The sequence below is a fragment of the Xenopus tropicalis genome, chromosome 6 (assembly GCF_000004195.4).
Source record: "Xenopus tropicalis strain Nigerian chromosome 6, UCB_Xtro_10.0, whole genome shotgun sequence".
In the NCBI taxonomy this organism is placed as follows: domain Eukaryota; kingdom Metazoa; phylum Chordata; class Amphibia; order Anura; family Pipidae; genus Xenopus; species Xenopus tropicalis.
The window spans coordinates 34,369,947-34,390,592 of record NC_030682.2 but is presented as its reverse complement, the minus strand read 5'-3'; the positions used below and the strand labels follow the sequence as shown (position 1 = coordinate 34,390,592).

Sequence of the window (20,646 nt, the reverse complement as noted above, 5' to 3'; positions counted from 1 at the left end):
GCTATTTCAATAGACTGGTGTAAAAGTGGTACCGAGCACACACATTTGTATAGGGAAGGAATACATTTTATACTACAACATTCATTGAAATTGCAGGTGTTTAGTTGCTGACTTAGGCACATCTGCCACATACAATCATGGCGCATCCCTCCTCGGATTTCTTTGGGCGGGGCAATGTGTCAGCAGCACACTTTGCTGATTGGCCAGTTTCCCTGCGCTCTCTTTGGTAGTCATTGGTACTTCCGGAAGAGGTTTCCCGCCACAGCGCATCTTTCGCTAGGAAGGTTTATCTCTGTTATAAGTTCTGGTTACAATGGCGGATCTGTTTGATGTCCCCAAGGTCCGCATCAACACGAGCATGTTGGCTCAGAATGTGGGGAGGCCCGTATGCTTCGTTGGCAAGGTGGAAAAGGTAAGAGGTTTGCATTTCGCGTTGCGGACGAGCGTCATGCTTCATACCTATACATAATGGGGCTATCTCCTAGTACATGAACTATACTCCTGGTGTCCAACTATAACTATACTTCTGTAACAACTGCTCTTGTATTGTGCTGGGACTTGCAGTGTTGCAGTAGTTAAAGGGGAGTCACATGTATGCTACCTTCAAAAGTGATGTGAATAGTGAATATCTGCTGTGGTTTCATTATTCAGCCTTATGTTCAACAGCTGCCCAGCTTGGCATTTCAGCAGTTATCTAGTTGCCAGGATCCCATGTAACCCAAACTACCAGGCAGTGGTTGGAAGCAGAGACTGGAAGATGAATAGAGAGAAAAGCAATCACTGGTGTGACTTTAGAGGGAGCAGACCCAGTGGTTGCATGAGGGCCTAGACCACTGGGTCTGCTTCACAGGGTCTGTTTTCTCTATAGTTAACACCAAAAAATGTATATATTTTAAAGAAATTAAACTATAATGTACTGCTGCCCTGCACTGGTAAAAGTTTTGTGTTTGCTTCAGAAACATTACTAGAGTTTATATAAACCCTGGTGTGTAGCCATTCAAAAGAAGAAAAGGCACAGGTTATATAGCAGCTAACAGATAAACCCTGTAGAATACAATGGTGTCTTATCTGTTATCTGCTATGTAACCTGTGCCTTTTCTCCTTTTTTCCAGCTTGAATGGCTGCCCCCATGGCTACACAGCAGCTTAGTTATATAAACTATCGTAGGGTTCCTGAAGCAAACACAAAACTTTTACCAATGCAGGGCAACAGTACATTATATTTCCATTACTTTAAAACACTTTCATTTTGATGTAACTTCATGGTGAATGAACTATCCCTTTAAAGGAGATTGCCATTTGATTGCCAATAGATTAGTCACAATAGTGCAAGTTATAAAAAATATTTATTCTGCAGAAAGCTATACCATACCTGAGTAAACAGCCCTAGAGGCTCCCTCTGTTTAAGATAGCAGCTGCCATTTTAGCTTGGTCTCAGTAGCGTCCTGCTGCTGATAGCTCATATTACGCAGATGGGAGGGGGATCATATTCTGATGGGAGGGAGAGAGGAGCAAAATGAGCAGACTACTGCCTGTGCCCTGAAGCATTTTTCTAAGAGCAGGAAGTCTGATACTGAAGTACACAAAAGAAGACAAGAAATCCTGTGTTTCTTTAAAGCACCAAAGGTTCCCTGTTATTTTTTAGTAAGTCAATATATGGAACTTTAGTGTCCAAGGTTATTCTCTTACAAGATAACCATAAAGTATTCTTGTTTTGATGCTTTTGTTATTTCTTGATATTTACACAGGTTCACCCAACTGGGACATCCATTGTTGTATCAGATGGTGCAGGAAAAAATGCTACAGTTGAGCTTAATGAACCGGTATGTATAGCAGTGTGAATGAGCGAGGACATTTTGTACGCAAATAAGTCATTTACCCTTTAGATGCAGTAAATCATGGAATGTAGATCAGTGCTGCTGAAGTTAGTGGTCAGCACTGTTTCGGAGTACTTAGGTATTCAATACATAGTCTGTCAGTCAGTCCTGGGTATTCCTTACATGTGTTCAACTGGTGTTGCTTGAGCTGGTCCAAAATGTGCTTCATTTATTACCCTAACAATGGGGCAAGGTTGTTAATGGGCACACTGTACAGTATAGTTATAGGTGCCTGCAGGCAATTATTTTTACAGAATTAGCTCGCTATTTAAAAATTCATAATGAGACATTTTAGTGTACTCTTTGTATACTTGCTGTTAACTCACTAATTTGGGTATGCTACAGAAGTTATGTTCACTTAGTATTCCTAGTTCACCTGTAATTAAAAAAAAAAAAAAAAAAAGCAGTACCTAGACAATTGCAAACAAGCATTGTTCCAGAAAATGAACACTGACACCCACTCCGGGGGTCTCTAGAAATTATGGATTGGTTCCTCAGATTGACACAAAATACAGTGCTTTTACAGTTTTTTTTTTTTTTTTTGCAAGAACAAAGGTTATATTGTGGACATAATTTTTCTTCATAGAAATGTAAAAGATTCTAAATATATTTTGTTGAGCATGTCTAGTAAATAGGAGCATATTACTAGTTTGTGACACTTTCTCCCCTTGGTTGTTAAAATTAAGAAACAATTCACACTATTTTTCCTTATGTTGCAGCTGGAAGAGGAAATTTCTGGAATCATAGAAGTGATTGGAAAAGTTACACCAAAGGCAACAATTATGGGAGTATCTTATGTCCCATTTCGGGAAGATGTAAGCACTTTTGGTAAGTAAAAAGCTATTTGTCGCTATTAAAGAAAAGTCTTGGAGATCTCTCTCTAACATTGCTGTGCTGCCACCTAACTTGTCTTTTCTACGCTAGGATTCCCTGGGTAGGACAGGTAAGATTGGCAGTGTGGCACCTCTAAAATAGTAGAATTCACGTTTCTGTAATGCACAGTGCTTCCCATGGACATCAGCAGTTCATTGCAGCACCCATTTCAGCCCCCTGCTGCAGGTCTTCTCTTCACCTTGTGCACTGTACTGTACACCCGTACTGAACTTTACATCTGGTAAATAGGTATAAGAACTGTATTAGAGAAACTGGGAGGGTAGCAGGATTCTCTCTGGGGCATTTTTGCAAGGCGATTTGCCTGATAATTAAACAGCTGCCCTGCTGCTCTCCCATTTGCAATTTACTTGTAATAAAAAAAAAAACTTCATAGAAGCCAGTAGGACTGTGTGCTATATTTGTAGATGTGTAGAGTCCTATCCGCTTCTGCAAAAAAACTATTCTATTACAGCAGGGGTCCCTAACCTTTTATACATGTGAGCCACATTTAAATGGAAACATTGTTGGGGAGCAACAAGATCCCAGGGGTTCCCTTTTAATTGATTGGAAATTTGGTAGCCCCTATGTGGCCTTTACAGCCTACAGAAGTTTCTGTTTGGCATTACTTTGGGGTTTTATGCAACTTAAATGTGCCTCTAAGCTTTGAGGCCCCTGGGAGCAACTTTCAAGGAGTTGGTGAAGTAAATTTTGCTCATGAGCCACTGGGGATCACTGCACTACAGCGAGTGTGGTGGGAAAACCAGTTCCACCCCCTACCCCTGCACACTTTTTTTTTTTTTTTTCCCTGCCTAGACATTTCTTTTCTTTTTTTGTGGGGAGAACCAAAATGGAGTAAGCACAATTGTTTCACCTTTGGAAATGGAACCCAGAAATTCAATTCTATGATGAGTAGCACTTAAAGGAGTTAAACAATGGCAATAGCAGGCAAATTCAACCCATGAAGTTCAACTTCAGCTAACAGGGAATCTCTGTAGTTCTAGTACAAATGACCTAGGGTGAATTGCGCTTGTAAGTGCAAGTTATACAGTTTATATGTGGTGGAGAGAGCACAGCCTCTTAAGATGACATTATATGGTATTCAAAATGCATTAGTGTGTTTTACTGACTGTGTAATCTGCATTTCTTTTAGATCTGGCCCTCTATGATGAAGCACTAAAAATAATCCATGAATTTCCTCAGTACTATCCCTTTGGGCAAAGTGCAAGTGAATGAAGTGGAATTCGACAAACTCCGTAGTCAAATACATGACTGATTAAAAAGACTTTTCTTTCACCAAAAGCTAAAGTGCAGGTTTCTGCATGAACACTTCATCTATGAAGAAAATGGAACTTTGAACTTTGTAAGCTTTAGTACATTGATATCCCCTTAAGTGTAACATTATCGAGCATACATGCTGTTTTTGGTAAGGTCCATAAATGGTTAGTTCATGAGGAGACTAGGTAGTGCTTAAAATCTTGGGAAATCACTGTAAATATCTGATTGAGATCAATTATTTATTTTCATCTAATTTCTGCTGTTTTTATGGTGTTGTTTTCATAGCTGGCATCATAAGCTTTTGGTAATTGTTCTTACTCAGTGGTAATGAACTTGTTACTATAGGTTTTTTTAACATTGTATTTTCTTGGAGAAGCGCATGTATTTTTAAAAAAAATAAATGTGGCTCCTTGAGCAGATATTTTTCTAGGTAGTATTTTTTTCATAGGTAAAGAAGAAATTCTTTAGGCCATAAATATAATTCTTTATCTAGTGTACATGCAAGGACAAATGAAGAGCTTTCCAGTGTTACCCTCCCCAGCATATCTTAATACGTTTTGACTGTACTTCCCAGGGCACATACACAAAGTATTCAGCACCCTGTTTCAGGCTTATTTGCCCTTCAATTTAAAAGGTTTATTAATAGTGGGCAAAATAGCTTAAAGCACATGGCATTTACCAACATTTAGCTTTTATGTGCCTGAGCAGCAGCAGTAGTATAAATGAAAGAAAATCACTGATTGCTACACCAGAACAAATGTGCATGGAAATGGCTCATAAATTGGGGGAAAAACTAATTTCAGGGTCACAGAAACTACATTGGACATTTGCACCATGTGAATATGCAGCTTTGATGCTGCTTGCTAAGTTTGAAATAAATAGTTAACTGTATAAATGTGCAGAAACCAACAAGAAGTGCATACAGTGCTAAAGATTTTTGACTTCCTATTTTTTTGCCTAGATTTTACTTGGTCTTTTGTTTAGAAAAACAGATGATCTGGGTAGGAAAACAATTTAACTGCTCTGAAAATTGCAGGAACTAATCGATAAATATCTTTTCCTTCATGGTTTTTTTTTTTTTGCTAGCACATCTTATTACATGAAATTGTGCAATGCAAAGTAGAATTTTGTGATGAGACTTGCATTTTAGATTTCATCCACAACCATGGACTTGCTAGTCCTTACACCCAGTTGCCTGTTAGTCACTTTAGCTATGGGTAATCAAAATCTGTTTAAATAAAATAATCGTACTTGTGTGCAGCAGCGGACGCAACTCTGGTTCCTGCAAGGAATTTGCATATGAGGAATCTGCTATACATATATAAGCCATTTCCCACAAGCAGGCAGTAAAGTAGTAGAACAGACACTTGAGTGCAGCTGCTGACTTTCTGCTCACAGCAGCTAGGAACATTTTTGGGCCTGAAAGCAGCTGTTTGAGGCACCCAGTGAGGCTATAAATTTACCCACTTGCTAATCAATGTATTTACTTCAATCTAACGCAGCAATGTGTATATATAAATATATATTTATAATCGCTAAGTGCTCTTACACGCAGTTTCCCCTGCGGTGGATCTATCCTACATGCTACAGAGGTAAACACAGTACGAAATACTGCCCATCCTTCCCTGTTGGGTTGTACTCATTCAGAGTACAAAGTGCAAGTGCAATGTTTGGTACAGATGAGGTCTGCCATAGGGCAAAACGCCCATGTGTGATTAGATAGGTCCTCTGTGCCAAGCCTTCCAGACCTCATGCATCAAACCCCCAGCAATAGAGCAGCACTCAGCCAATGTCCAATCGAAAAATATATATGGGGGGAGCACGAGACAAAATGCAAAATTTCTGCAAAAAAAAAGTGCTTTTATTTTTATGCCATACACGAGATGTTTCGGGCCCATGTGGTGGAGATCTTACACCCAAGGCTGGCTCTCCTCTTTACTAAAAGAAAAATGCACTGGCACAGTATATTATTCTAGTGAAAGTTACCAGGTGGCTTCAGGGGCACATCTAATAAAATGTATCTTGCAGTGTTGCGATGGCTGCATTGAAAATGAAATTGTAATTAGTGCAGCCCTTCTTGCTGGTTTTTCAAGTGTTTTAGTAACCCTGTTCTAGTGAGCGCCATGCTAACTCTAATCACTGGGGTTGCCTAATAATTTAGCTTCTAATTTGAAATGGATTAACCATTTCCTTCTCCTTTATTAGAAGAAAACAGGTATGACAACATCTTTGCTGGCCAGTTGGACATTCCTGCTTAATTTACAAGTGGTATAAACTTAATTTATGTGACATGCATACCTATTGGTAAATGTGGGCTTTTCAAATGGAACACTGTAGAAACTAAGCTGCACACTAATTCTGGCACAGCCATATAAGGAAATTTTCACCATTGCTGGTTAGCAAAAGCACATACAGAGTCAAACTTTTTCTTGTTAGAATTAAGAGTTAAATGAGCCAAATGTAAAAAAAAAAGTGTGTCAATCCAAATGTGCTGGGATGCCCATTGTGGGAAAAATGCTGTCCATCACACCAGTCCAGGGTACTTCTGTAAGCATCATACCACCATCTTCAAGGATTTCGCAGGGATCGCCTGTGGCTGTCCAGGCCGCTTATATGCTTAGTAAAGTAACATCAGATATTTGCAAAACAATAACCAGCCAAAATAAGCCATATCACTTTATTGTTTGTGTGTGCGCACATATTGTCCAAAACTCAGACAGAGGCTTCGTAACAATAGCGATACACAGTTACTCACTCTGTAGGTATATTAAAACAGCACATTTTCATTTACAGCATTTATAAAATAAATAATGTAGAAGACGGCACAGGTTTATTACCACTGATTTATTTGTACATATATTCCTGCAAAGGAATAAATCAATACTGTGCAGCAAAAAAAGCTGTTTTGATTGGAGGCACTTGATGCAGCCATTTAGCTAAATGTCCTCTGGAAAATTGGAATTTGGGGATGGTTAGTAATATAACTACTAATAGACAATAGAAAAAACAGTGACACACACTGAATGCAACATGTCTCTGGATGGTCACATTCACAGATTGTTTTGCTTCTCCCATTATAAATCCTGTAAACAGACCAAGCTTAGATGTACCAATGCTTTACAGAATAATAAAAGAGTTGAAGGGTTCCCTAGAGCATCTGAATCTCCCCACAGTATATCCAGATAAATTCTTCACATTACCACAAGGGGACTGCCTTGTACTGGAGACGGGGGCCAGTCCAGCTGTAGAAGCCACCATAATGATGCGCAGATGTTACGCCTGAACATTCTCTGCTGGGACAAGATTTCCAGTTGTGTCCAACTGCATACACTTACACGAGCACGCAGATACTGGGCACTCGCTGTGACATCTACAAAATACAGACTCATACTCAATACAACAGTCACACCCAATATAGGTTTCAATAGAAAACAAATAATAATAGAAGGCCCACAGTGTAGCTGCAATGGTCAGGAAAAAAAACTCAACCTGCACCCAACCCAACCCAATGGTATTCATTTCTAGCTGAATTAAAATAAACAATATTGTACAGTTAATGCAGAGCAGTTCTGCTTGATTAAACTAAAAGCATTATGAGTAACCTTGTTAGTATATTTAGTCTATAATTTTCTGTAATATATTAAAATGTCAGGTGAAAGCTTTGCAGGACAGGTAACTATTGTTAATGAGATATAGCTTTTTTTAAGTTTAGTGTCACCTTTTGAATGATTATAATCATAGTACAGAGCTTAGCTTTTTCAACTGCATTCACAGGAAAAGTACTGTGGGCCAGTGTATATCTTGTGGAAGAGGACCATTAGCTTAACCCAATTGCCTAACAATAATTCTGCAATAACCTTTTCCTTCTTCCTGGCTAGTGCCACACATGGCAGATTCTTGGCCTGCGGATAAACACAGGCTGAGAATCTGCCCCCACGCTAGCAGCAGCCCTCTTCCTTGCCTGCACCTGGAATCATTGCATTCCCCCAGTGCATTTTGGCATGGAAATGCATACTCGCGCATTTTAGTACTGGAATCTACTTCATGTTCCTGCACCCTGGGTGATGCAATGGTTCTGGGTGCAGGCTACATTGTTTCAATGTTAAATGTTATCAGGACCAGCAGTAAAGAAAATAGCAAGAGACAGACACTGCTTTCAACAGAAATTACATTTACAAATAACTTTTTAATCAATGAAAAGCTGAATTAATGTATATATGACAGTTGTGTATAAATAAAATTGCTTTCATCAAGCGATTTTTAAAATGAAAGCCCAGCAGCAAAATAAAGAATGTTACAGATCTTGAACCAATGTGGCATCAGATTTGTATTACGTATAAATAAAATCACAGTCAAAAACATTACAGTACTGCTTTGAGAGAAAAAAGGAAGATAAACCACTTGCATAATCTCTCCTAAGCAATGATATAAATGCCATTTTTTTTAATGTAAGTAAATTAAGTATTACAAAAATGGATCTACATTATTAAAAATGTGCAAACATCAAACTTTATGTTGACGATAGCATTCCTACGTGATATGCAAGAATATAACTGCCCAAGTATGTAGATTATAAGAAGGTTTTAGAAATGTAGTGGCAGCTTCCTACAAGCTTCAGATTTGCTGTTTGGATTTAGATTAGTCTGTTTGCTATTTTCTTTTGTTATCATTTCTTATAGTTATAGTTTCTCATAGTTATCCCATGGTGTAATTCTGCCCAGTCTTATATCCTTCCTGGGCCCTGTTTATTTTTTCAATATGTTTGCCTGTGACACCAGCACTTCACATCTGTCCTACTGTCAGCAAGATCATACATGACGGACTTTGTATACTTACTTAAACCAGCTAAGCATATGTCCTGCATGGCCACCATGTCGGCAGTTGTGACACCACGTGAACCAGTTGTTAAACTGTGCCACCTTCTTTTCCTTGCTGAGATCCACCTTTTCATCAGACTTTGATGCTCCTTTCCAAAGAATAGAATTGGGGGTCAAAAAGTTGTATCTACATAATAAACCCTACAGCACGGAGTCTTTCCCTTCTCTTTAAAGTATTATAGTTACATTTAAAAAAAACATCTAAAATGAACAAATAGTTTTTATTTCTTACTGCTTTTAAATTATCTTTTTTTGTTGTGCATCTCCAATTATGTAAGTACACAGTCATTTGTTTGCTAGGACTGCTCACAAGAGGACTGTATTTTGAGACTGTATCAGACCAGATTACATGAAGAAGAATAGTTTGTTGATGTGCATTGATACTGAGCTCATACAAGCACACATACGTTAATTTAAAGAGCATGTTTAGCCCTTGATCATGGGATTTGTAAAGACCCAACTATGAAAGATCCAAGGACATGTCTAGAGATGCAAAAATGGACTGCATATGATTGCATGCCATCTACATAGAAAGCAATTCCCCATGTAAGAAAACTCTTTTCAAACCATTTTGCAATCAGTAACAGAAAATACTTAATAGCTAGAATATATAGAAATAATCTTAGTTACCTGGGCTGCTAGAGACAGGGTTTCCCATGTTTATGAGACAAAGTGCACAGCGGGGAAGAGGTTTGCGACATCCAGGACAGCTGGTGAATTTAGACTTAGTTGGCGACCCACTGACACCATACTGACTGAATCCACGGCCTTGGTGAGGTACAGATGAACAACTGTAGGAGATGGACTTTCCACAAAAATTGCAGCTCACAAACACCTAACATCAGAATAAAAGCAACATCAATATGGGGTATTAGAAACAGAATCACAATGTTATAACGGTTAATGCCCTTTCCAAAGAAACATCCCATGCTTAAAGAAGAAGGGAGAAGCATTTCTGTACAACAGAACATGGACAGTTTATGGTACCTTTGGGCTAAAAGAGTAGGATTATACAGTTCCCTCTTATCTATACATAGTGTTGAAGGAGGGTGCTCAAATTTACCTAGATACAGTCATAAATTTAGTAATTAGTAATAAAGTTAAAGAGCATGTCAACCCAAAATACAAATTTTTTTTAATAAATTTATTTTGGAAAGTTGTTTAGAACTATGTTTTCTTTTATTTCCTTTACGTCCTTTAAAGAAAAGCAGCATATAAAAAGAATGACCTTAAACAGCAAAAGGACTGAGAGGGAATTCTCCCACCTGCCTAGTTAGCCTGTGTGCTGATTTAGGTGACACATTGTGAGTTATGTATCACCATATATTAATGACAGATCTGTGTATTATGGACTGGATCAAATGTGCTATATAAAGTAATTTTTTTGTATACTGCTTGTATACTACTTGATTAGTCATTTATTCTGTGCAGTAATTTCTATATTGTTTTTTCCTCTTATCATTCTGTGTTTTCTAGCAACAAGTGATGTGAAGGGGAAAGAGTTAAAAGCTTTTTTTTTTTACTTTTAATCAACTGGTTGATGCTCTGTGCTATGGATGTAGCTATGATATCTTTATTCCCAGGGGCAGACTTACTGTGTCCAGTAAGGGAAAAAATATACTCAACTTTAAGGCTTCAGACACTGCATGCTGCCCACACTTGATCAGGCCTGGACTAGGATTCAAAATAGGCCTAGGCATTTCAAGTACACAGACCCCCAAACAGCACCCCCCCCCCACCAGACCAACTGTCTATGGCATCTCACAGCAGCCCCTCTGGCATTTGCCAGAATCTACAGCTTGGCAGTCTGGGCCTACTCACAAGGTACAGATGAATTAATTTATGGGCAGAAAATCAATGCCCCATGTTGACTGCAAAAATACTATTCCATACTGAAGAAAATGTTACAGAGCCTACATATTATTCAGTGTTGTGAATAATATAAAAGACTAACAATCAGCTTCTAAGTTTTCAGGAATATTAGGCATTATGACGGCAATTACAAAATACTAACCATGGTAGTTTTGTGCGTCTTGAGCTTTTTGCACCTTATAACCCCACCAACACTGATGGTTGCAACAATCTATTTTATAAAACAGACACCATCTTCCTTTGGCATTAAAATAGCATAATCAGTATATAACAGCACAAAAGAATGAAGAATGGCATCTTTTAACAGTTCACACTATGCTTATTTTTGGCAAATTCCAAGAACACTTTAATAATAATAATAAGCAAATCTGACCTGTGCTAATGGCTTGGAGCTTGGGTCAAGCTTACTTCGATGAATATCAAACTCGGCTCTCTTGTGCCAAAATCTCCATGCATCAAGCAGATTCCTATAGCTCTCTATCCAGTACTGAACTCTTTCATCTTTAAGGACGTCAGATGGAGATCCCTTAAAAAAAAAACAAGCAACTTTACTTTAGTTTCAGTCACTGCTTGGACAGAAGAAGGTATGCCTATTGACTGTATTACTTCATGAAAGAAATGTAAAAAGGAAAACTAAAGTTACCTGCAGCATACAGTAGCTTGCTGTCTGAACATCTCCAGTTCGATCAACGTAACTTTCTATTAAGTCAACTCCATCTTTTGTCAGTCCAGTTAGTAAAATTCCTTCTAGGTTTCCAGCTTCCTTCATTTCATTAGTTAGCTTGTCAATGTATCTGCTTAACTGAAAAAAAAAAAAAAATTGGCAACAATATATACATTCATAACTTGAAAACAATGAAATACATTTAAAAGCTACTCTCTGGTAGCCTGTATAAAGCATTCTGCCTGAAATCTTGTGCCTTTATATGGTCATAGAACTCTTTGGTGACTTATATTTTACAAATAGGGGGGTACATTATTCCTTATATACCACATAATAATAATGTTGCAGCACTCACATAACCAAAGTAAGGACCAAACAGTTAAATATTTTTAAACTTTTTGTCTTTACACGGTCCCTCACTTGTCTTGATGAAGTGAGCAGCTTGGTGATGTGTATATGGCCAAAACTATCACCTCACCCAATGTGTTGCCTACCCACCTATGGGCAACATAAGTATCTCTGTAGTTTTGTTTTAGTGCCATCATACTTTCCCAACTTTAATCTACTATGGAATTATTGTTGCTTTATATAAAGCTGAACCCATACAATAATGACAGCTTAATGTTTAATTGAAACAAAATAAGGACAAACAAAAAAGGCAGCAATTACAGAGATAGCATAACATGCACAAGAATAACAGGCTCCATAAATGAAACCCTATAATCCATAACTAAAAGGATAATTAGAATCATATATTTAAATAAGAGTAACAATAAACTCACCCACAGAATACATTTCACTTGACTGAGGCTATGCACACAACAATAGCAATAAGCCTTGTGTGCCAAGCTCAGTCTCCACTGTATTTCAATGTCAGGTATAACTTGCATTAAATGTATAGTTCAAGTGCATGTAAGCTGATTACAGAAAACTGGGTGCAACATAACTTTCTTTTTTATGCCATTTTGTACCCTTACGCTGAGCAAAAAAATTGAAATATTTTACCTGAACGTCATTAAGGAACAAACATGCAAACGCCACACGATCCCTCACTGCCATGCTGTTCTCATACTGTGAAAATAAAAGAAAAAAAGAATCTAGTAAAATGTTTGGCAAAAATTCAAAGACCCTTTATCTGAAAAACCCTCTGAAAATATGGATCTGTGCAATTTAGTCATCCACATATTTGACCAAATTGTACATTTTTATGCCAATCCCACAAATCTGATTGATTGAAAGTCCCTTAAAAAACAGCCAAGCACGGCACCATCACACAGAGCAGATCCTGACTGGGTGCCACAACATACTAGTTTGTTTGACAGGAAGTAACTACAAATGGTCACATACCGTACAGTACAGGATCAGCCATGCAGGCTTATGCCATATAAACAGAGCAGATACTAAATCTGGCTAGGACTTGCTAGAAAAAAAAGGGCTTTAACTACTAATTGTAAGATGAAGATGCATAGAACACTACATAAAGACTTTAATGGTATACATTTAAATTGATAAATAAATGTAACATTATTGTTTTATAATAAGCAAAGCAAATGAAAAGTAACTTAAATGCCTGGGCCAGTAAGCGGCTGGTAAAATCTTTTCATGGACAGCAATAGAACTCTTCTCTAATTGGTACAATTCAGTAAGGAAATCTAAGGGTACAGTAGTTCGATCTGAAGCAAATCTGTTTTTTCTGTTGTTTACTTTGCTAAATACTTCATGTGTAACTAAAATGAGTGAAATGTAAATATCTGGAACGATGGAACGTACTAATCTATGTCTAGGGTATATATACAGGTTTGGGGCCTGTTATCCAAAATGCTCTGGACCTGGGGTTTTCCAGGGATCTTTTTGTAATTTGGATGACCATGCTTTGTCTATTAAAAAATTATTTTAACATTAAATAAACCCAATAGGATTGTTTGGATATGGATTAAGTATATCTTAGTTGGGATCAAGTACATGGTACTGTTATATTATTACAGAAAGAAAGGTAATATGTTTTACATTTTTCAATTATTTAATTAAAATAGAGTCTATGAGACACTGCCTTCCCATAACTCTAAGCTTTTGGGATAATGGGTTTCCTGATAACAGATCCCATGCCTAAACAGGAAAATTTTTAAAAGACAGACTGCAGTTCACTTACCAGAACACCGTCATATACACCAGGTTCACTTGTGAGAAAAGCAAACATAACACAAAGATATGGGTTGTTAAGCTGTAGCCTTAAAGTGCTGCACATTTCTCTCCACAAGGAATTCTTCTCGTCAGTATAGCCTGACAGTGCCATTGCTACAACGTTTAGGTTTAGATTACCTACAATTTACAAAAACTGAGTTAACTTCAATGATCAATATCTCACACTTATGTTAAAATGTTAGTTAACAGTGACTTTCATCCATCAACCGTTCCCTAGCTCAATTAAAAACTCTCTACTGTTTTAATATTTTAAGGCCTCTTAAAGGTGCCCATACACTATAAGACCCGCTCGCTTGGCGATGTCGCCAAGCGAGCGGATCTTCACCCAATATCCCCACCTACGGGTGGGCGATATCGGGTAGCAAGAAACTTAAAAAAAAAATAATCCGATCGTTTGGCCCTGGGGCGAAACGATCGGATTACATTTGTAGTTATGGGGCAGTCGGTTCGGGGACCGCATCAACGAGCCGATGCGGTCCCCGATCCGACTGGATTTTCTAACCTGGCCGATCGAGATCTGGCCAATTTTAGGCCAGATATCGGTCGGCCAGGCCGCTCTGTTCTGCCCATACACGGGCTGATTAGCTGCCGAATCGGTCCAAGGGACCGAAATCGGCAGCTATAGTCGGCCCGTGTATGGGGACCTTAAGCCAGAAGATACACTCACCTAAAGGATTATTAGGAACACCATACTAATACCCTTCTCTGACCTCTAGAATCAACAAGGCATTTCGCCCACAGGACTGCCACATACTGGATGTTTTTCCCTTTTCACACCATTCTTTGTAAACCCTAGAAATGGTTGTACGCTCAAAATTGCTTAAATCACCTTTCTTTCCCATTCTGACATTCAGTTTGGAGTTCAGGAGATTGTCTTGACCAGGACCACACCCCTAATTGCATTGAAGCAACTGCCATGTGATTGGTTGATTAGATAATTGCATTAATGAGAAATTGAACAGGTGTTCCTAATAAACCTTTAGGTGAGTGTATAACTTGACTCGCTGGTGGAAAGGCCTACGTATTGCTGGTCACAATTATTGACCAAAAATGATCATCATGTATTATGACTAATGGCAGTTTCCAATGATGTCGATGGGAAGCAATCCAAGATCAAAATGCCCACTTGCCTTTAGCCATAAGGGTTGGCAAACAGCCACATACCTTTCCCAGTGGATGCTCCCTTATTTAAGATCTGTATGGCACGCCGAATGTCTCTATTAAACAGGGCTATAGCAGCTGCTCTCTCCCACTCTCCTTCCTGCTCCAAGGAGTTCAGAAAATGCCCCATGTCGGCATCAGCACCCTTTGTCCTCCAGCCACAAAGTTGTAGGGCAAGACATCTTTCCTCACTGGAAAAGTGCACAATATCTGCTTGTCTATCAGAGCCGGTCCAGCTGTGCCTGAAACTTTCAGTTGTCCCTTTATAGAACAGATATCTGGTTAATATTTGTCTTGTTAACTACCGATAATGCCTTGGGCACAATAAAACTTTAATTGGAATGCATCTGCACTAGTTTCCCTTTACACAACTATCCCTTGAAAATATAATTTATTAAACAGTAAAAAGAAGAAAAGCTGTATAAAAATAGTGAGCTATGGACATACTTCCCTTGTCTGCATTATGAATGTGCCTTACTCTGTCCCTCCCTTCTGTCTCTAGTCTTTACTATGAAAACAGGGTCCACCAATCACAATCCCCCATGTCAACTTTGTCAAAGTGCCAATGGAGAGGATTAACAATACTGCCAGCTTTAGCAGAAAAGAAATACTTATATTTGCCTTGATCTTATATCTGTTTGTAAAGTATTTACATTCCTTATAAGTTGTAAACTAGGTAAGCGGTACAATGTTTTGTTCAATGTATTTTTAAGACATCTGCATCAGCACTGAACTTAATAATTAGTGCATAAACAGGAATATTAATTCATTCTGTGTGTGCTTGTACAGGAGCTGCAAACGTATCAGTCACTACACTTTCTTTGGGAAATTAAACTTTAGATTTATGCCACCCACTTAATAACAAGTCCAGCTTTGGTCAGTGTTCCAGGCACGTAGGTTATAAAAACCAAAGTATTCATAATTGACCTTACCCATTGATGACTTTGTGATTGCTTTGATTCCAGCATACACCAATAACCCTTTGTTTCCTGAAGTTTTTTGGTCAATATCTTCTGCATACTGCTTCATAAGTGTTGATGTATATAGGAATTGTAAGCATGAAAACAGTAAGTAGTGATGCAAATACTGGGCAGATTATTTAAGGTATCTAGAACTGAGCATGCCCATTGCTGCTGACTATTTAGAGCAGGGGTCCTCAAACTTTTTAAGCAGGGGGCCAGTTCATGGTCCCTCAGACTGTTGGGGGGGGACTTAATTCCTCCCCCCGTGTCCTCATACTATGGCCCCCTCCCGGCTGCGTCCTCCTACTCTCCCCTGCTTCCTCCGGCTCCCCCCCGCGTCCTCTGGCTCCCCCCCCCCACATCCTCTGATCCTCCGGCTCCCCCCCCCCGCATGCTCCCGCTCCCCCCTGTGTCCTCCGGGTTCCCCTACGTCCTCGCATCAGATCAGAGTGGGGGCCGGGTAAATTACCTTGGGGGCCATATCCGGCCTGCGGCCCATAGTTTGAGGATGCCAGATATTAGATCAGTAAGCGACTTGCACTCAACATTCTAGTGCTGATGACCCTCACTGCCACTTGTGACCCCAGTCATCAGTTCTGTGGCCCTACAAAATCAGATGGTCTAAATAACAACTAGTAATTAATATTACAGAACTAAAAAAGGATATAGTGTAAAGTGTACCACAAGGATTTCAACTGAGGATCATCATTTCCTGCCAACAGATGATTTCTCCAGACCTGCTCTGTGTCGAGTCCATATCGTGATAAAGCTCTGAGTCTCATTTTAGTGGCTATATCTCGATCTAATGAAGAGCTGCATTTCCCTTCCTCTGTACATTCATACAGCTGCCTGCTGCAAGCCCACATCAGTGAAGTTGTGGGGCTCCAAGCCAAAGAGATCCTCTCAAACACAGTAAAATCTGACATTGACCTGTTAGGAGTAACGACCACCATTCGGTTTTGGCTTGTAGGGTGCCAAGCAAAAGATGCAATATAGTTATCACAAGGCTGGACACTCCTTTCAATGATGGTAGGCTCTGTTTCGTCCCCAATGGGTGTGGGAGTGTGCTGCATGTCATACAGTCTGATAATATTACTGTCTCTAGTCAGAGTAGCCAGCAGTCCAGTTCTAGTTGGGCACCAGGCTACTTTGGTTAGGGGTTTTGGTTGCTCTGTTAACGTTAACACTGGTTTTTCAAATTTTCGAAGATCCCAAATGGCGACTTGACCTTCAAAAAATGAAGCTACTCTGTCATGGAAATGCGGGTCCACTGTCACCCCTTGGACAGCTTTAGTATTTACAAAAATTTTCTGATTTGTATTCCTCAAATCAAATATTGCCAAGTTACGATGCATCCCAGCCAAAAGCAGTTTCTGGTCTCTCGGAAGCCAACAAAGAGAGAGGGAAGCATCATTCTGTCCTAATTCATAAAGTGGTTTGGTAACCACTGAACATGTTTCACTATCACCGGGTGCAAGACGGACTTTCTCCGTAGGAACTGCTACCTCTGGAGTATACTTGCTGCTTATGTCCCAGATCAATACTGAGAAGTCAGCCCGGTGTTTGTCTAACCCAGCTGCAAGCCAATTACTGTCAAGGGGGTTCCAAGCCAACGTGTTACACTGACGTGCATGTTTGGGGACAAACTCCTTTCCAATCAAGTCTTTACATTTAGAATTGTGGTCCTGGCCCAGACTTGTTAGCACAACTCTTCCATTGGCCTGACCGACAGCCAAAAGACATTCTGGGTCATACTTGGGATACCAGGCTACACATTTCATGTAAGGAGTGTCAGAATTTATAGCCAGTAAAGTGGCTGTGGTCTCTTCAGACAGCCGCAGGGATCCTGCTTTTAATTCAGAGCTGGGACTTGCGGCAGATTCTATGTGGTAAAGGTTGAGCTCAGAATCACATACAACAAATCTGTCCACATGATGAGGTGCCCAGAGGATGTCAGGCTTGGAGCCACTCATTTCTGAGGATCAGGGTTCCCAAATCACCTTCAATTCTTTAAACCATAGACTCTATAAAAATAAAGAAATAAGTAAAATAAATCCTAAAAACACTTTGGCTAAAAAAAATGGATTTACTATAAAGTATATATTAGATTGTGTATGTACTGGAATGCATTTTTATGCATAAATCACTGGTATTTCCTGTAGCTTTGTAGAATTATTTAGGAAAAATACACGTAATCATTTGGAAGATTAAAGGAGAGGGAAAGGCTAAGTCACCTGGGGGTGCCAAAATGTTAGGCGCCCCCAAGTGACTTTAATCGCTTACCTTGTACCCCGGGCTGGTGCCCTTGTTAGGAGAGAACTGCACCAGCCTGGGGTAGCTGTAGCGAGCGCTTCCTTCTTCCGCTTTTCTTCTGCGGCAAAATCCCTGGGCATATTGTTAAAGTGCATGCGCGCCAATGCGGAAGAAGGAAGTGCTCGCAGCTACCCCGGGCTGGTGCTGTTCTCTCTTAACAGAGGCACCAGCCCAGGGTACAAGGTAAGCGATTAAAGTCACTTGGGGGTGCCTAACATTTTGGCACCCCCAAGTGACTTTCCTTCTCCTTTAAAGGGGATCTACTGAAAACTTTTGCAATTTGGATTTGCTTTCAGTCTTTTCAAATTACTTTGGCAGCAGTTGTACCCTGCCAATATCATGCTTTTCTCTAAGGCAGCTCTAAGTTGCTTCTCTCCCCATGGTTAGAGAGTTAAAATGACAGCACATAGCAATGGCATTTTTTGCCATTATAAAGCAATAAATTAATTTTTTACTTAACTTCCTCACCCCTCTTCTCATTATAAAAAGGGCAATTAACCCATCCCGATGCCCCACCCCACCCGCCGTGCTCAGAAATTTAGCATTAGAGCAGGTTGAGGGGGGGCTGCATCGCCAGTGCAGATAACATACCCATGTTTTCTGCACTAGAATTTTGGTTTAAAGGAGAAGGAAAGGCAAAATGTTAGGCACCCCCAAGTGACTTTAATCGCTTATCTTGTACCCCGGGCTGGTACCCTTGTTAGGAGAAAACAGCACCAGCCCGGGGTAGCTGCAGCAAGTATTTCTTCTTCCGTATTTCTTCTGTCTTCGGAATCCCTGGGCCGGCACATGCGCAGTAGAGTGAAAAAGCATACTTTTTTTCATTAAAGTTCGGCTTTTCACTCTACTGCACATGCACAAGCGCGCAAAGGAAGAGAAGATGCTCGCTGCAGCTACCCCGGGCTGGTGCTGTTCTCTCCTAACAGGGGCACCAGCCCGGAGTAAAAGGTAAGCGATTAAAGTCACTTGGGGGTGCCTAACTTTTTTGGCACCCTCAACTTACTTAGCCTTTCCTTTTCCTTTAATAACTGGAAATTTGACTCTTTAAATTGATACTGACACCAACAATTAAACCTTTTTTTACATCTATCATAACATTGTATTTGCATGCTATTTATAATTTTGCCATGCCCAATGCCTTTATATTATCTGATCCCCCATGTTCCTCTATGAGGGGGCTGCCATATTTGTGCAGCAGGAGTCCCTTAGCATTAGAAGCTATAACTGACAGGCTGTCTGGTTGGCAAAACAATCAGGTTTAGGAACTTCAAGTAACAATTACTTATAAAGCAGCCCTTTCAGTGGAAAAATGATCAACATGACCTAAAGGGAACTTTTAATGCACATTCAGATTTTGAAGAGTAGTTTTTAAGTGTCAGTTTTAGTTTAAGTTAGCAGGCGCTGCTTTTCTCCCCCCATGGTAACTTGTGGGGCAGTGCTGCTGCCTGAGGCCTGCCCCTGGGCTCTGTACTAACACTGTACCCATGGGGGATGCGCTGCAGTTTCCAGTACAAGCAGACTGCAATGGAGCAGTATCTGGCCCTTGGGTGCATACATTGCATGGCAGGTCACACTGCTTATCTAGTCTGACTGTATGCACACAGGAGTATTTCTGTAAGCACTACTGAATGTAGAATGCCTTGTAGGCTTGCTGGGTTAATATATGGGTTAATACACTTGTATACCAAACAACAGTTCTGTCTATGGAAGTGCCCCTGTATGGTCTCACCTCAAAAGATAAAAAGAAACCAATTACGTGTAGTAAATAAGATATTGCCCCTCCCCTCGTATATAACTACTCACAATGGATCCATAAACGTCAGTCGCACAGTTGCAATCCGCGCTTTCCACCTGCTCAGCGTCTCCCTGCTACTCTGCACAGGCTGACTTCCCCGCAGCGGGTCACATGCTCCCTCTACGGATGCCTTACTAGGTCAAAATGTTCTGAAATGCACAGGTTACAGAAGTGTATGAATCAGCGAAGCAAAGCACACAGCCACCAATGAATTGCAAAAGAGAAAGTCATCGTTTATTTCAAAGAAACAAATAAATCTCTATATGGTTAACACCTTGGTAAGCAGTCTAACGTGTAATGTACTTGCTTCCTCACAGAGGCTCAGCGTCTGCTCTCCAGCACAATCTAGTGGCCTGTAAGTGGAATTGAATTGTCTCTTTTTCAAAGAGGCTCTCTAGTGCCATCTAGAGGTGTAACATAAAATAAGTTAACTAGCCTATTAATACAATAAAAACGTGTAAATTACAAAATGATTCACAGAGCTCAATTCGAATATATAAAAGTATATGTTAAAAATGTATGTAATATATGGTAGCAGTACCCACTACCTATAACTGTATGTAATTCCTTAAGGTGGCCGCACACAGTAGGATTTTCTCATTTGGCAAGGTCACCAAATGAGCAAATTTTCCCCCAAATATGCCCACCCTGGGTGGGCGATTGAAGAGGATATGAAAAATTGGAGTGAGGACCACATCTATGAACCATTGCAGTCCTTGTTTCAACAGATAAATCAAGCCTGCCTGATTGATAACTGCCTGATTTTTAGACAAATA

At 39.8% G+C, this 20,646-nt stretch overlaps 2 protein-coding genes across 2 annotated transcripts; one reads left to right on the top strand and one right to left on the bottom strand.

Annotated features, from left to right (window-relative positions):
- Positions 1 to 308: 308 nt before the first annotated feature.
- On the top strand, positions 309 to 4,443 carry rpa3 (replication protein A3). Its single transcript, NM_001016626.2, has 4 exons — positions 309 to 412; positions 1,748 to 1,822; positions 2,596 to 2,704; positions 3,900 to 4,443. The coding sequence occupies exons 1-4, from the start codon at positions 314 to 316 to the stop codon at positions 3,980 to 3,982; spliced, it is 366 nt and encodes a 121-aa protein (NP_001016626.1). The 5' UTR covers positions 309 to 313; the 3' UTR covers positions 3,983 to 4,443.
- A 2,244-nt stretch (positions 4,444 to 6,687) lies between these two features.
- On the bottom strand, positions 6,688 to 20,236 carry mios (missing oocyte, meiosis regulator, homolog). Its single transcript, XM_004915419.4, has 12 exons — positions 20,145 to 20,236; positions 19,879 to 20,019; positions 16,430 to 17,786; positions 15,733 to 15,831; positions 14,804 to 15,061; positions 13,587 to 13,756; positions 12,443 to 12,508; positions 11,417 to 11,575; positions 11,147 to 11,299; positions 9,532 to 9,736; positions 8,861 to 8,990; positions 6,688 to 7,394 (listed from the first exon to the last, which is right to left on the bottom strand). Exons 3-12 carry the CDS (start codon positions 17,733 to 17,735, stop codon positions 7,298 to 7,300), a joined length of 2,643 nt encoding a protein of 880 aa, XP_004915476.2. The 5' UTR covers positions 17,736 to 17,786; positions 19,879 to 20,019; positions 20,145 to 20,236; the 3' UTR covers positions 6,688 to 7,297.
- Positions 20,237 to 20,646: the final 410 nt, after the last annotated feature.